Source organism: Mobula birostris, chromosome 1 (assembly GCF_030028105.1).
Source record: "Mobula birostris isolate sMobBir1 chromosome 1, sMobBir1.hap1, whole genome shotgun sequence".
In the NCBI taxonomy this organism is placed as follows: Eukaryota; Metazoa; Chordata; class Chondrichthyes; order Myliobatiformes; family Myliobatidae; genus Mobula; species Mobula birostris.
In genome coordinates this window covers 50,019,234-50,036,714 of record NC_092370.1, presented here as the reverse complement: position 1 = coordinate 50,036,714, position 17,481 = coordinate 50,019,234, and the positions used below count along the sequence as shown (strand labels likewise).

At 41.1% G+C, this 17,481-nt stretch overlaps 1 protein-coding gene across 3 annotated transcripts in view; it reads right to left on the bottom strand.

Annotated features, from left to right (window-relative positions):
- LOC140196191 (peroxidasin homolog) overlaps nt 1-11,384 on the bottom strand; it is a 569,369-nt gene extending 557,985 nt beyond the window's left edge. For all 3 annotated transcript variants that reach the window (XM_072254973.1, XM_072254982.1, XM_072254999.1), the window contains exon 1: nt 11,194-11,384. In XM_072254973.1, the coding sequence (XP_072111074.1) occupies nt 11,194-11,351 (158 nt within the window). In that variant the 5' untranslated portion in view covers nt 11,352-11,384. The remainder of the gene's footprint in view (nt 1-11,193) is intronic.
- Between the last annotated feature and the right edge of the window lie 6,097 nt (nt 11,385-17,481).

The window sequence follows — 17,481 nt, the reverse complement described above, 5'->3', positions numbered from 1 at the left end:
TCGAACTGCTTTAGCAGTTCTGTATTTATTCTTCTGCTGTCAGACGCTAGTGTAACGTAGGTCAGTATCGTTTTCCTGTAGTGTTCACTATTTTCATGCTCTCCTATGCACTCAGCGGCATGTTTCCAGTTGCTAAAGCTAGTTCTGAAGATGGACTGACAGTTACCGTCACTGAAGATGCGGCATGCAAAACAAAACACACAGCCAGTGGAAGGGGAATATAAGAGCCATTGATATGTACTCACCGTTTACTAGCTTGCGTTTGACGTGAAATTTGGAGAAAAAACATCTCTGCTGTTTGTGTACTCATTCCGAAGCTTTGATATCCACATTCTTATTCTGGCAGGACTCCAACTCTTTCTTAGCCCAGTACGCTCAGACTGGATCATCTAACGTTTCCTTTCCCCAGTCAGCAGGATCAGTGCTGTAAGGATCCTCAGTAGCGGTAACGTTAACATTAATGGTGGCTCGACTTGGTTGTTCGGAGGCCTATGTGGTCGGGAATCCCAAAGTCATGCTCCCTGCATCTTCAACATTAGCTGCTGACTGGGGCAAGGACGGTGGTCCTGTGCTAACGCTGGTGCTGGTGCTAGCTGTTGAACAAACCTCCATTTGTCCACCGGTCTCAGACTTTGACAAGAGCAATGGTACTGCTGCATCATCGAGAACAGAGTTTAAAAATTCTGTCAATTTCAATGTCTCTTTTAATGCTTCTGCCTCAAGGTCCTCTTTTTCTTGTTTCTTTTTTCTTTTCTGTGCTCCACTCTCGTTTTTTTTTGTCCGCCATGATGATAGCTACCTATTTTGGGCCCCTCTGCAGCTCTGGCCCCTGGGCTGCAGCCCAGCCTAACCCTGCCTAAAGTCTGGCGCTGCCTGTGTTCCATGAGACCAACCTTTGCTATGCCACAGAGAACAAGCAGCAACTACGAACGGAGAGACCAACCATTAACCACAGCCAACTCTTACACTTGCCCACACTGAACCAGAATATGTGAATCTGAAATCGCCCTCTGCAACCACCTGAGGACCAACCTATAGACAATCCCTTAGGACAAAATCGTACTCAACTCGAGTGATCACATTAATACCACTGTTTTTCTTAAGTATAAAACTTTCCTCCACCTTATCAATCAAACCATCAAAAATTGTATTAGCTATCAATAATAATCATACCTCTGATATTAATGTCTAAATTATAAACAAATACTAAGAAATAGAAAGGACTGTGCACTAAACACGTATGATTAACAACCTTCTAATCTCAAAAAACACCAGTTGGCCATTAACATTTGCTTCCTACTATTTAAGAAAGCTAAGCACCAGCTTCTTGCTTTTACTTCTTTGATCATAAGGACAATTTCAATTTCATATGGGTCACATCAGACACTTGGTCCTCTGCAACCCAACTTCATCCTTTACATTCTGTCATCCAGCCCAAGCTGGCAGTGATAATCTAATACTAGAGGACTGCCAAAGCCGGCTGGTGGCATAGTGGCATCAGCGCCGGACTTCGGAGTGAAGGCTCCTGAGTTCGAATCCAGCCGGCCCCTTTGCACGCTTTCCATCCGTGCTGGGTTGAGCGTCGAACTAGCAACACGGCCTCGTAAAAATGAGAAAAACTGCTAAAAAAAACGCTGTCATGACGGCGTCCCGAAGACTCCACTCGGAGCTAAGGGCTTCTTCAAAGGACTGCTAATGATGCAGATAGAGTTCCATTATTTATAGCCTCAACCAAAATCCACATAATCCCAAGGACATAAGTAAACATACAATGTGCATTCATCATTTAAAAGAGTTGTGTCCCAGTAAGTGGCCTATAGTATGCCAGAAATTTGAATCCATCAGCCTATTCTTTTAAAATGCTGATATGACCTCCCATACAGTACATATTCATAATGGTCTAAAAATGCACATTACAAATACAGGCATGTAATTTTTATGTGCATGAATACATAATTAAAGTTTAAGAAATAAAAGCTCTTTTAGATCTCGTCATTATTCTATCCTAATGACTAACATATTTATCCAAAAAATATTATTTTTGGATCATGGTTACAGTGTTCTTGGATCTAGAATTATGTACTCTGTGAATTAGAAATATTCTGCATTGGAAGACTACATTTGACTCAGATATGCATTTGTTTGGAGTCCATTGGACTTTATTAAATCAGATAAATAGATTGCACATTCCTTCTTTACATGCCCATATCTCATAGAGAAAGAATAAACTGAACTTACATTTTTTCACATCATAATTCAGTTAAAAGTTGTAACTTTTAAATTAATAGTAATATTCACCAGTGACATTGACTTTACAGCTGCTATTGCATTTTAACTTCCTGTATTACTTCTCACAGACACAATCAAAAAAGATTGTGCTTGAATCTTTGCTATGATATATGGATTGATCTGATAAAAGCATACAGAATTATGAGAGTATCAATAGGGTGAATATTTGTAGGCTTTTCCCCCTCAGGGCTGAGTTAAAGTAGAACTAGAGGTTGTAGGTTTAGAGTGAAAGGTGAATTATTTAAGGGAATCTGAGGGGCAACTTCTTTAGTCAAAGGGTGGTGAAAGCATGGAAGAAGCTGCCAGTGAAAGTGGTAGTTGTGAATACAATTGTAACATCTATGAGAAAGTTGATAGGAACATGGATGAGAGAGTGAGGAGACAGGAGATTCTGTGGACATGAATAGGACACCTGTATGGTATGTTGCCTCCCAGGTGCCAGGGTCAAGGATGTCTCAGATCACACCAAACAACAGTTTGGAGAGGGAGGGAGAGCAGCCAGATGTTTTGGTACATAATGTTATCAATGACATAGGAAGGAAAAGCAATGTGGTTCTGAAAAGAGAATTTAGAGAGCTAGGTAGAAAGCTGAGAAGCAGGACCTCCTGGATAGTAATTTCTGGACTGCTGCCTGTGCCACTGTGGAAGACACTAGCAGTATGCCTGATGTTATAATGTGTGAAAGAAGAGAAGTGGGTGCAGTTACTGTTACAAGAGAGAAACTGCTCAAAAAGCTGAAAGACCTAAAGGTACATAAGTCACCCGGCCCAGAGGAACTATATCCTAGGGTTCTGAAAAAGGTAGCATTAGAGATTGTGGTGGAACTAAGAATGATCATTGGACGCTGGCATGGTGTCAGAGGAATGGAAAATTGCAAACTTCACTCCACTTTTTAAGAAAGGAAGGCAGCAGAAAGGAAATTATAGACCAGTTAGCCTGATCTCAGTGGTCAGGAAGACGTGGTCAGGATGAGGTGATGGAGTACTTGGTGACATGGGACAAGATAGTACGAAGTCAGCATGGTCTCCTTCAGGGAAAATCCTACCTGATGAACCTGTTGGAATACTTTGAGGAGACTACAAGCAGGATAGATAAAGGGGATGTAGTGGATGCTGCATATTTGGACTTTCAGAAGGCTTTTGACAAGGTGCCACACATTAAGTTAAGAACCTATGGTATTACAGGGAAGTTACTAACATGGTAAGAGCATTGGCTGATTGGTAGGAGGCAGCAAGTGGCAATAAAAGGATCCTTTTCTGGTTGGCTGCCAGTGACTAGTGGTGTTCCGCAAGGCTCAGTGTTGGGACCACTTCTTTTTATGCTGTATATAAGTGACTTAGATGATGGAATAGATGGTTTTACTGCTAAGTATGCAGGTGATATGAAGATTGGTGGAGGGGCCGGTGGTGTTGGGGAAACAGGTAGGATGCAAAAGTACTTGGACAGATTAAGGGAATGGGCAAGAAAGTTGCAAATGAAATACAATGTTGGAAAATGCAGGGTCATGCACTTTGGTAGTAGAAATAAATGTGCGGACTATTTTCTAAACAGAGAGAACATCCAGGAATGTGAGATACAGAGAGACTTGGGAGTCCTTGTGCAGAACACCCTAAAGGTTAACTTGCAGGTTGAGTCGGTGGTGTGGAAGGCAAATGCCATGTTAGCATTTATTTCAAAAGGTCTAGATACAAGAGCAATGATGTGATGCTGAGGATTTATAAGGCACTGGGTGAGGCCTCACCTTGGGTATTGTGAATAGTTTTGGGCTCCTCATCTAAGAAAGGATATGCTGGCATTGGAGAGAAAACAGAGTAGGTTCACAAGGATGATTCCAAGAATGAAAGGGATATCATATGAGGAACGTTTGATGGCTCTAGGTCTGTACTCGTTGGAATTTAGAAGGATGAGGGGATGTCTCATTGAAACCTTTTGAATGTTAAAAGGTCTAGACAGTGTAGATGTGGAAAGGATGTTTCCCATGGTGGGAGAGTTTAGGACAAGATAGCACAGCCTCAGGATAGAGGGGCGCTATTTCAAAACAGAGATGCGGAGAAATTTCTTTAGCCAAAGGGTGGTGAATTTGCGGAATTTGTTGCCACATGCAGCTGCAGAGGCCAGGTTGTTGGGTGTTTTTAAGACAGAGATTGATAGGTTCTTGATTGGACACAGCATCAAAGGTTAAGGGGAGAAGGCCGGGGTCTGCGTTTGAGGAGGAGATTTTAAAAAAAGGATCAGCCATGATTGAATGGCGGAGCAGACTCGATGAGCCAGATGGCCTAATTCTGCTCCAATGTCTTATGGTCTTATAGGTATGGAGGGCTGGAGTCCAGGTGCAGGTACTGTTTACGGGACTAGAGAGAACACCAGGTTGGGCATGGATTAGATAAGCTAAATGACCTATTTCTGTGCTATAGTACTCAATGACTCGATTGGAGGCAAAAGCTGATTTACCAAATGTCCATATTTCTGAATTATTGTTAACATACAGACAATTAACAAAAGATAAAACATTCGGTCCATCCGAGCCCTCTCACATAATTTCACATATCACTAGTATTTTCTTTTTAATTCATGTAACACTCCAGAGAGGGGTTAAAAAAAAGATCTAAAATCTAGATTGAATTGGAGAAAAGTATTTTATAAAATTTCTTTTTAACCTTTCTATGCCTTTGAAATTAGTCGAGGAGATCAGTAAAATACCCTATTTTAAAAATTATGGAGTCAGGTTGTTTAAATTTTTGTCATTCTAAGCTACATCAGTGCATACCATGGAAAAATGGGAATCCTGAAAATATTGAAGATTTTTGCAGGAACTTGTCCCAGTCTTCTTTGATAACATCAAGGAAATGGAGTATAAGTGTATTTCCTTGGGCTTTCTGGTGATGTTCTTTTGAAATTTTTGGCAGGAGATAGTCTAAATTCTACTCTCCACCATTTAACTCCATGTTGTGTTATTTTTCAATTATTGCAAGGTGCTGATACTATCAGATATAACAATGGTACGTTGCTGGAAATACTTCCAGTCCTCCAGGGACACAAAATTTAAATAGAACAAATCAGTGATGATTACCTGAGCACTTAGATTGTATATGGTTCTGACAAAATTCAGGTTAGCAAACCTATACAGTGGATATTGACGGCCATTTCTGGCATATTCTCCTCTATACTTTACATGAAAAGCTTAACTATAAATAATACAACTGAATAATACCTATTAAACAAGTAACAATCAAGTTAAACCTCACAAATTCTATTTTGAAAAGTATCTATAAATAAGAAAAAGGTGCTTGCAAAAGGTCTTATAAGATGCCAGACAAAGAAGATTCCTTCTGAATTGTGCCTGTTAAGTGCTTTGATGTGAATGTAGCACTGAAATCCAATTCAAATTATCTAGTGATTTTCACTGGAGTGGGAGATAGTTGACCAAACATTACGGAGAATTTTTAAAGTTTTTTTGGCTTAGAATGACAGGTGCAATTTTCATTGTTTTGTATCTCATTATGTGCCTCACTGAAAGATATAAATTTTAACTCTATATTTATAAAAAAAATACTTGAATGGATGAAGTTATCCTTTAATGTTCCTCCAGTAATCTGCACAGTATTGAAATTTGGCTTGTCATGTTGCCAATCAAAACTGCCCACGCCAGATGAATATATTGTCTATTCAGTTAGCAGTTGAACCCTTCCAGTGTTAGAGAAACCAAGTCTCTCCACCTGAGCCCAGTTTTGTTTAAGAGTGAGCAAAACTGTATTGTTGACGGTTTGGGGGCAGACCCTTCATTTGGATTCCAGATTCCTGCATCCGCAGTTCCTTTCATTACACCACCGTTAAATCTCAAGGCATACACACTTTGAAGAAGTTTTCTTCCTTCAGTGCAGGTGAAGGGCTTTCACCTGAAACGTTGACTGTCTATTTTCCTCCACAGACGCTGCCAGATCCACTGAGTTCCTCCATGAGCTCATTTCTTGCATGATTACCATCTGTTTCAGGTTAAAGTGTGGCAAATCCAGTCCTTACTACTTTGTGTAATCAGTGGGGGCGGGGTGTGCGGATAAAGACTTGACTTCCTTTTGTTAGAATTCATGAGTTCCGCAAATTTTCTTTACTCAACCCATGAACTTTGCATGAGCTTGGCTTTTATCAGTTGTACGGGTGAAAACCTGAACACAATGATTCAGGCAACACACACAAAATACTGGTGAACGCAGCAGGCCAGGCAGCAACTATAGGAAGAAGCACAGTCGACATTTCGGGCCAAGACCCTTCGTCAGGACTAACTGAAAGAAGAGATAGTCAGAGATTTGAAAGTGGGAGGGGGAGGGGGAGATCCGAAACGATAGGAGAAGACAGGTGGGAGAAGGGATAGAGCTGGAAAGTTGACTGGCAAAAGGGATACAAGGCTGGAGAAGGGAGAGGATCGTGGGACAGGAGGCCTAGGGGGAAAGAAAGGAGGAGGTGAGCACCAGAGGAAGATATGGCGAGAGGGACAGAAGGAGAAAAAAGAGAAAGAAAGCAGAGAAAATAAAAAATAATAAAAAAATAAGGGATGGGGTAAGAACAGGAGGAGGGGCATGAACGGAAGTTAGAGACGTTAATGTTCATGCCATCAGGTTGGAGGCTACCCAGACGGAATATGAGGTGTTGTTCCTCCAACCTGAGTATGGCTTCATCTTGACAGTACAGGAGGCCATGGACGGATGTATCAGAATGGGAATGGGACGTGGAATTAAAATGTGTGGCCACTGGGAGATCCTGCTTTCTCTGGCGGACAGAGCGTAGGTGTTCAGTGAAATGGTCTCCCAGTCTGCATCTGGTCTCGCCAATATATAGAAGGCCGCACTGGGAGCACCGGACGCAGTATATCACAATGATTCAAACTGTGATTGTTCTGGGCATCACCTCATGTTTTCTCCACCACCATCACGATGACCATTTGCAGACCTACCGGTCAAACCAAACTCCAGATCATGTACCACAGTCATGCAATAAATGAAGTGATATACAAGTGACAACTACTCGGTCTCAGGCACCAAAACTTGAGGCCATTCGCCCTTTGTGCATTTGATAACTTATGCTTCAAAAGTCTTAACTGTTTCTAAAAAAGTTTCTAAAAAAAAAACAAAATACCTAAAATGCACTTTAAGTATACAAATAATTAAACTTTTAAAACAGAACGAAGAAGTAAATATACTTACTTTTCAAACCCCATTCATAACAATGGCTACAGAAAAACTAGAGGCCAGATACAAAGTGCATTCAGCTCTTGAGCTCACAGCGTAACCGTGCTCCCCTCCCCACACCCCAGATTCAGTGTCGCCTGATCCTGTGTGTGCTGTCTGTGATACTGTACACAGGCATGGAAATGAGACACACACACACCTGTGCATCACAGCCAGCAGGCAGCTCTCCATGAGATAACCACCCACACAAGCCAGTCCAATATTCACTGACTCTCCAATGTCCTAGAAGAATGGTTTACATGCTTTTTATAAAAATATCATTTTCTTCAGAACATTTAGTCATCAAAGGGCATATAATATTATTTATATTTCCATGCAATTTCAATTGTCATTTCCTATGCTCCTCTAACATATGAAACGTCAACATTGGTTGTCTTCAGTGGATGATTGAGAATGTAAGCCTGTTCACACCTAGAAGCAAAAATAAAACACAAGAGGTTCTGCAGATGCTGGAAATCCAGTGCAACACACACACCAAATGTTGGAAGAATTCAGCAGACCAGACAGCATCTATGGAGAAGAATTAACGGTTGATGTTTTGGACTGAGGTCCTTCATCAGGATTGGAAAAGAAGGGGAAAAAAATGCCAGAATAAGGTGGTGGGGGAGGGGGAGGGGGGAGGAGTACAAACTCGAATGTGATAGGTGAAGCCAGGCAGGTGGGCAAGAGCAGATGAAGTAAGAAGCTGAGAGGTATTAGGTGTAAAAGGTAAATGGCTGGAGAAGAAGAACTCTGATAGAAGAGGAGAGTGGACCATGGGAGAAAGGGAAGAAAGAGGGACATCAGGGTGAGATGATAGGCAGGTGAGGACAAAACGGGCGGGGGGGTGGTGTCATAGCAGGGGACTGAAGGTGGACCCAAAAGCAAGACAGAGACACTGCAGTTCTAGGAACAGGACTAGGTTTGACAAGAAAGCAAGGGAAGAAATGACGCTGGACATTGACACAGGCCCTGGATGAGACTAGGATTCAGGACCTGGGCTAGGACTTGGGCTAGAAAAGCAGGACCAGGACAAGGAACTTGGAACTAGGAGCCTGGGCTAGGACTCCGAGCCAGAGACTGGACAGGGACCCGGAACCTGGGTCTTGTCTCGGGCTCGGACCCCGGATCTAGGCGAGGATGAGACCTGGCTACAGGACTGGATGTGGAACTCCTGCACAGGACGAGGCACCTGGACAGGATGAGAACACAAAGCCATGACTTGGACAGGACGAGGTTCTTGGATGTGGCTTGGACAGGACGAGGGAACTCCAGCACCGGGCTGGGCGAGGTACTCCTGGGCTGGGCGAGGAATCTCCAGCACAGGACGTGGCTCTTGAACTAGATTTGGCTGGGCTCTTGGACTTGGCTTGGTTAGGCTCTTGGGTACAGAGCTAGGACTCCTCCTTGGAGCGCAGGGCCGGGATGACTGCTGAGGTAAACTGCTGAAGATTCAGATGGGAACGATCCAGCACAGGACGAGGAATCTCCAGCACGGGCTGGGTGAGAACATGAAGCCTTGACTTGGACAGGACTGTAACTTGGAACACAGGAACACAGAACACAGAGCCGGGACCTCTCTGAGGGAACAGGACATAGGGCCAGGACTCTTCTAGACACGGAACATTAAACACGAGGATACAAAGAGACAGTTCCAAAGTCAACGATAGATTGTTCCTGATCTTGACGCGACAAGGCTCCAGTCTCTCTCCAGCGGGTTAACTTGATGGGGAATTCTGACGAAGTGGCAGACGAATATAGCAGGCAAGGTTGCAGGTGAGGATTCTGAAGGAAGGGGAAGGGAAGGGAAGGGATCAGTCCAGCAACCAATCCCTGGTTTGCAGAGGTATTTATATGCCAGACCGAAATGAGAATCAGGTGCCTCAATTAAGGCACCCAACAGAACAAGGGAGAGAACCAGAAAACCCAGAACGAGGATCGAGGGACCGGACTGTGAACTGGAATGTGGACTTCACGGACTGGACCATGACGGTTGAGGGGTGGGCAGAGTAGGGAATTGAAGAAAAAGGAAAGGGGAGGGTGATCCATGGATCCATGTAGCAAGTGGCAAAGATGACAATGTTAACTTTGCTATCAAAATTAATTCCCTTAGATAGGCAGTCAAACATCTTCCATCCGAATAAAACAGACAGACCACGGATGTGCCTCTAACAGGTTAGAGAGTCACATAATAACACATCATGGAAAGAAGCCCTTTGGCCCAAGTCATCCACTCTGACTATGGTGCATATAAGGCTAGTCCCATTTGTCTGCATATGGACAATATCCCTCTAAACACTCCTGTCCATTTTCTTATCCACGTGCCTTTTGTGACCTTTACATTCAGTAGCATAAAGTAAATGGAATGCGAAATCAGTTGGACTTTGCTTCACTGTAGTCAAAATTTCTGAATCACACCATGCTGGGGAAGAGGAAAGTTGAGAGTACCAAGGTATTAACATTTCCTATTTCTTTTACAGAGCATCAAGGGCATGTTTCCTAATATGACCAAAAGAACCACACACTTAGAGACCAGCCGCACAGAGAAATATGGTAGGCTGAAATTACCTACTGATCTGAAGTTAATATGGAAACTCAGAATACAAAGATACATTTTTGAGTGGGGTGGAGTTCCTAATGGCCTTCTTCCAATACAAACATTGCTGCTTAAATTATTGTTATTAAAGGGCAGTACATCTCAATCATGTCAGCCAAGTTTAAATCCCAGTAAACTCATACTTCAAATGTTACTGTTGTTGAAAAACTAAGTTAATCAACTATGATGATAATCCTCCTTCCAAAATATAGTGAAAAGATTGCCTGATATCACAAGAGACTGATTAAAACCTTATTAGGAAGATGTGAATTCAGACCACAGTTCCAAAATATCTCTGATATTTAATGCAATTATTTTATAGAACTCACCAGAAAGCAGCATTTCCTAGGGTCAACACAGCCAGACAGCACTACAAACTGGTTTAAGTACATACAAAGGTTATTGTTATTTAAGTCATTGGGAAATAAACTGTAGTTTCTTCACAGTTTTCACAAAAATGTTTAATAACTTCCAGACAATGATTATGTTATTTTAAACACATTTAGTTTGAAGGGATTTTTAAAATTCCCTTGCTTATTGAATTATATTTTTCAGTAAACTGACTCTGACTGGAGCCAACTAAGGCTCATGCAACCATTGTAGATTCTATTTATTTAATTTATAATATGAAATAAACAATCTTCCCACCACACCCATCAAACCTCACTCCATCCAAATTCATAACAATTTAATCCAGCAGTTCTTTTCACACACAACGTTAAACTTTCCATCAAATATCGAAAAAAAACTCTCAACAGGTGCCAATAAACTGGTATTGTGGTCTTGCTGGCACCGTTCAAGTAATATCCCATTCAGTGAAAAGTAGTTATTTTAGCAACTGTTATATAAAAAAAAATCACTTAACTTACAGCTGATGCTTTCCAAAATCAGAAGTTAAAACTAACGTTTCTCAGCAGCACAGAAAAAAAAATCCTTTCCAAACTGAGTTATATTTGGCTCAATTCATTATTAAGCTTCAGACTTAATAGCTTTACAGACTTCGTGAACACCACAAAAAGCTAGTAGTTAACTCAACTCACAATGTGAAACAAACTTTCAAACAACTTTCAAAAGTTCTGTACTTACAGGATAACAATCTGCGGTGCTACTTTGGGGATGTGATCCAACATCAAGTGCATACAGCGGACAGTGGTTCTGAAGCAGAGACATCGGCTTGGGCAGGAGGAGAGCTCAGAGAAGAGGTGAAACAAAATAGTTACGAGAAGGAAACATTTGCGTCCCATCCTGAGAGAGATGAGATCAGTGGCAGTGCCTGGAGCTGCAGATTCTGAACTGAAAGAGTGGGGTCTGGGCAAGTTTAAGTCAGCTTGAACATCCAATCAGACCACAACCAGGATCATATTACAGCACGGGAGCAGAAAGAATCCAACAGCTTTCTCCACAATGCACTGCCAAAATTAGGGTAGCCCAAATGCTGAGATTTAAAGACACAAAATTACCAGCATTGTTTCCATAAAGCGGCAAAAATGCCAGGGCCATTTTTTGAAAGTTCATAAAGATATTAACTTCAGCGTGATACTTGCAAATTAACGTCCTTCACGCAGTAATTTATATATTGCAACATGGAATCATGCATATCAGAGACAATCCCAAATTTTAATTCATCTCACTTTCCATATCTTCAAAAAAAATCTTCCCCTTTTCATTTTTAGCACAGTGATGCAGTGGAAACTTCTAAGAAACTAGATCAGGACAAGACATCCTTGATGAACTTTGGCTCTTCTTGAATATAATTTAAATGTTATTCACTCAATTTCCATTCACCCAGATTGAGTTTTTTCTATTACTAACATGTATCATGGGAAATTTAATATCAATGCTTATTCATGAGAAGTAAATTAAGCTAAATATAACTGCTTATGGATTCCTAATAAGTTTATTTTTGCTTATATTAACATCGAAATTTTAATTTATTCTACTTTATGTGTTCTTAGTAATTTAAATTGCCTATCTATTTAACCTATAACCATTCAATGCCATTCTTTGGCTGATCGCTGAAATTTATACCTCAAAGTGTTGATTATCATTTGTCACAGTGCTTAACTGAATAACTGCTGAGGGTTAATACTGTGGGCTAGCAGGTTATCAGCAATTAAAGTCAAATCTGATCCTTTCTTCATGTTCACACCTGTGAAGTATCGGGTCATTTTGTGTCTGGAGCAGCAATGTAAATCCAGCCTGAGCCTTGTTCACAAGGGCAATTTCTGGGCAATGACTTGCCATTGAATATGAAACATATTAATTTGAACCAGACCAGAGGCAAAATGGAGTGGGGAATAGGAGGTGAGGGAGGGGGGGTGGGATTATTTGTTCACCGGATGGAGAAATCACATTCATGTCATCAGATTGGAGGCTACCCAGATGGAACATAAATCAGGTGTTTCTCCTCCACCCTGAGGGTGGCGTCGTCTTGCTGAAAGAAGAGGTCATGGATCGACATGTTGGAATGGGAATGGGAATTAAGGTGTTTGGCCACCGGGAAGTTTTGCCTGTGGCGGATGGTGCTAAGGTGCTCAGTGAAGCGGTCCCCCAATTTACGTCAGATCTCACCGACGTAGATGCAGCCTCATCAGGAGCACTGGACACAACAGACGACCCCAGCAGATTGGTTGGTGAAGTGTTCCCTCACCTGGAAGGACTGTTGGAGCCCTGAATGGAAGTGAGGGAGGAGGTGAATGGGCAGGTGTAGGCCACTTGCAGGGATAGGTCTCTGGAGGGAGATTAGTGGGGAGGGACAAATGGATAAGGGATCTGTGGAGGGAGCAATCCCTGTGTAAAGCTGAGGGGGTGGGTAAAGATATGTTTAGTAGTAGGATCCCTTTAGAGATGGCTAACTTGCGGAGGATAACATATTGGATGTGGGGACTGATGGGGTGGTAGGTAAGGACAGGAGGGACTTTATTAGTACAACGGTGGTGGGAAGATGGGGTGAGTGCAGGTGTACAGTAAATGGAGGTTATGCAGGTGAGGGCAGCATCAATAGTGGAGGAAGGGAAAACCCGTTCTTTAAAGAAGGAGGATGTCCTAGAATGGAAAGCCAAGTCCTGGGAATAGATGCAGTAGTAGCAAAGATACTGAAAAACAGGAATAGCATTTTTATAGCAGATAGGGTGGGAAGAGATATACTCCAGATAACCATAAGAATCAATATTTTTATACAAGATGTCAGTAGATAGCTTCAAACAAGAGAAAGTCTGCAGATGCTGGAAATCCAAGCAATACACACAAAAGGGTCCTGCCGTAGGGTTTCGGTCTGAAACGTTGACTGTACTCTTTTCCATTGATGCTGCCTGCCTTGCTGAGTTCCTCCAACATTTTGTGTGTGTTAGTTGACAGCTTGTCTCCAGAGATGGAGACAGAGAGATCGAGAAAGTGGAGGGAGGTGTCAGAAATGGAGTAACCTAAAAAATTCAAATTGCAGCATATTAGAAATTACAAGCAGAGCTTCTCAAACAATGCTAATAGTACTGGCAGATAATCAAAAATGAGTTTTCTACCAATATGACTGAAATTAAAACCCAACATTAACAAACTGATGCTTGCTTGGACGAACAAGGCCTAAACAAATGACAGAAGTACCTACTTTTCTTAAACTTTAAACATGAAATCACAATTTACACATTTTAAGTAAAACATACAACATTTATGAAATAAAATCACAGAACACTTTCAGATTTTTAATGTGGCATATCTGATGCTAAATAAACAAACTCTAAGATGCAATAATTAAACAGCGTAGCTCTGAGGGGTATAAAGCTTTGGAAGTGCTTCAAATTAAAGGATACTTGCTGGCAGTATTGAACTGCTTGCACTTGCTTCTGATCTCTATGGTTAGTTTGGACCCGTTTGATCTGCTAGCGTTGATTCACTTCCCAAAGTTACCTTATTCCAACATAGTTAAACACTGCAATAAGGGATTTTTTTTGCAATTTGGTTCCATTCTGTCAACAGACCAGGACCACACACAAGTAACAGAAATCATTCCCAGGCCTAGTCATCTGTCAAACCTGCTAAGGATTCTTAATGCCTCTGACATTAAACATCAATAAAATAATTCATAATAAATGATTGTTTAATATATTAACACATTTAATTGTTTTAACTAAATAAACCATACATTCAGATATAATTAAATTAGGAAACTGCAAATTACTTTATATTCTCTAGGCATTTCTGCTTCATGCAAATGGTTTTCCATTCCTCAGAATTCTTCCTGGAGAACAGCAGCATCTTCCTTCTCCAGAAAGTTCTGGACTTCTGCTTTTGTATAAGTATGCTGAACTTACTGGCTTTTATGGTGAGAAATGCTAGCAGCTGGGTTGACATTCGAAACAACTTAAAACTCACAATGAAATATCTGTTTGGATCCTGCTACATCTAAATTTTTGACTAATTACTTATATTCCTTCAACAGCTGTAAATAGAAGCAGGCATATCAATATAAGTACTTCAATGATACTAAAGTGACAAAAGTTAAGCAAGAAAATGAGATCCTAGCACACAAACAGAAGCAGGCCACTTACAATATATCCAGATTTCTTCAATTGATTATGCTGAAGAAAAAAGAACATTTATTCATCTCTACACTTTGCAAATTAGTAAAAAGGGAATCCTATGTCTATTTGCTTTCAGTAACTCCATCATGAATAAGATACAGGGAATTTGACCTCAGGATAAGTACATGTTAAACATACTTAATTTGAAAGCACAGATCCAAAAACAGAGCTCGACTGTTAATAAGTCACTTGTACTTGAACTGTTGTATGTTCATGAACCCAGCTGAACCCGGACAGCAGGTAAATTAGTTGCATGCAAGGATACCATTAGCTATTCAACAGGATGGAAATCGAAGGGGAAAGTAGCACTTGGAAGGAAGTTTCATCAACTTAAGGCCATGATTCCCGTGTCCACAGCATTGAAATGTTCATCTGGAAAATGTGAAACTCAGGAAGATCAGAACACAATTGGAAGATTGGTTTTCTTGATTGTGCAGTAAGAAAACATTGGAGGAAAATCCTATAGCAAAAGTAAGTTATTGATAAAGATACACACACAAAATGCTGAGTTCCTACAGCACTTTGAGTGTGTTTCTTGGATTTCCAGCATCTGCAGATTTTCTCTTGCTTGGTATCGATAAAGCTGTCAGTCTGGGAGCTGAGGAAGGGGTTATTGAAAATCTGCAGCAACTTAGAAATGGAAGTAGATATTTCATTCTGTTGCATTAAGACTAATGATAATTCTTATACCATATGGAAATATTTCTATGTTCATTTACCTGGAGAGGTTGATTGATACCTACGTAATTAGTTCAAATGAAATAAGCCAAGCTGCTGTAAAAACAAAATACTCTGCAGACTCTGGGGTCAAAGCAGCACTCACAGCACACTGGAGGAGCTCAGCAGTTCGGGCAGCATCTGTGGAAATGATCAGTCAACATTTCGAGCCGGAACTCTTCGTCAGGACTGAAGAGGGAAGGGGCAGAGGCCCTATAAAGAAGGTGGGGGGAGGGTGGGAAGGAGAAGGCTGGTAGGTGCCAGGTGAAAAACCAGTAAGGGGAAAGATAAAGAGGTGGGGGAGGGGAAGCAGGAAAGGTGAAGAAAGAATAGGGGAAAGCACAATGGGTAGTAGAAGGAGGCGGAACCATGAGGGAAGTGATAGGCAGCTGGGGGAGGGGGCAGAGTGCAACTGGGATGGGTCCCTCCCCCTCCCTTCCCCATCCCTTCTTTGGGGTCAAAGGGGAAAGATAACAATAGGGAACCATGTGGGAGTATAATTTCTGATGTTAATCTGATTTTGTTATGCTTTGTTTTCAATGCGTTCTTTAAAACTTTTTATAACATAGCAGGAAAATATGAATTGATTAAATCAGATTTCTGACTTTGAAAATGTGCACTTTTAATAGGTTGAATAATTTTGAAGATTTGACTTTATTTAAATCTTACATCCATCCCACAACATGAGCGAATAAAAATCTTTGTGTTGACTCCGTCGCAATGTACAGATAGGTGAATTTGTAAGTCTAATGGCTTGTGGTAAGAAGCTGTCCCGTAGCCTGTTGGTCCTGGCTTTAATGCTGCGGTATTGATGTTGATTGGGGCGAGCCTGTCTCCGTTCCTCCTGTAATCCACAATCAGTTCTTTTCTTTTTTGGATGTTGAGGGAGAGGTTGTTATCTTAGCACCACTGTGTCACCTCTCCTCTGTAGGTTGCTTCATCACCACTAGAAATAAGACCAATCAATGTTGTGTCATCTGCAATTTCTTTTCTATACCAAGTTATGGTTTCTTGCATTTTGAAAAGACATCATCAGTCTAGTGACTGCCTTGATTAGCAACTGTGCATGTAATCAATTTAACTTGTAGTAAATCGTGCTAGTGATAATTTCTGAGTGAAATTACATTCACTCCTAAATATGGCCAGGAATTTCATGAACAATTTGCATGGCATGCCTGAGATTTCCTGGCATCAGGACCATGCCTAATGGGTTTGCTATTTATACACTGCCCATTCTCACCATTACCAGTGTACATAGGATCCATGCTATACTTGATTCAGAGTGGTGATAAATCAACAGAGAGGACCAAAAACATTACAATAGCATTGCTACTCTTTTAGATTCAGGAGACAACCAATCACCCTAATAATCCCTTGCACCATTCTGTACAATGTCAACAGATGGGTTCATATGAAAGTGTGAAATATGAATCTGGAGCAAGAATAGACTACTCAGCTGATTAAGCCTCGGGTGATATCTTAATAAAATCACAGCTGACCAGTAACTACAGTTCTGCATTTCCATCGACCTGGGTATCCTTTCATCTACTTGATATTCGATAATCTACCTTCCTCTATCTTAAAAATATTCAAAAAACTATAGAATTCTATAGATTAAGACCTTATGTCTTACATATATGGATACTACTTATTTTTAAACAATAACCCTTAGTTCACCCACAGGAAACATCTTCTCCTTATCCATCTTTTCAAAGCCTGGTTTATTTTAGTAAACCACCATCTGTAACGCTTCTTTGAGAGTGATGGAACACAGAAGTAGTCGTGGTCATCAATTGCAAACAAGGAAGATCCCAGTCATGACAACTACTCATACCACCGACTCATTCCATACGAATACTTGTATCACCTTAGGCTTAAGGAGCTGAGTAGTCTATTCTTGCTCCAGATTCATAATTCATCCTTTTGTATGAACCCATTTGTTGAAACAGACTGGAACTGCTTCAGTGTGACAGCTTTTCCACTTTAAAAACTCACCTGCATAGGTCTCCTGTTCATTGTTGGATATGACAGACAACCTCCATTGCCCTTCTAGACTGCAGATGTTACAATCCTTACATGT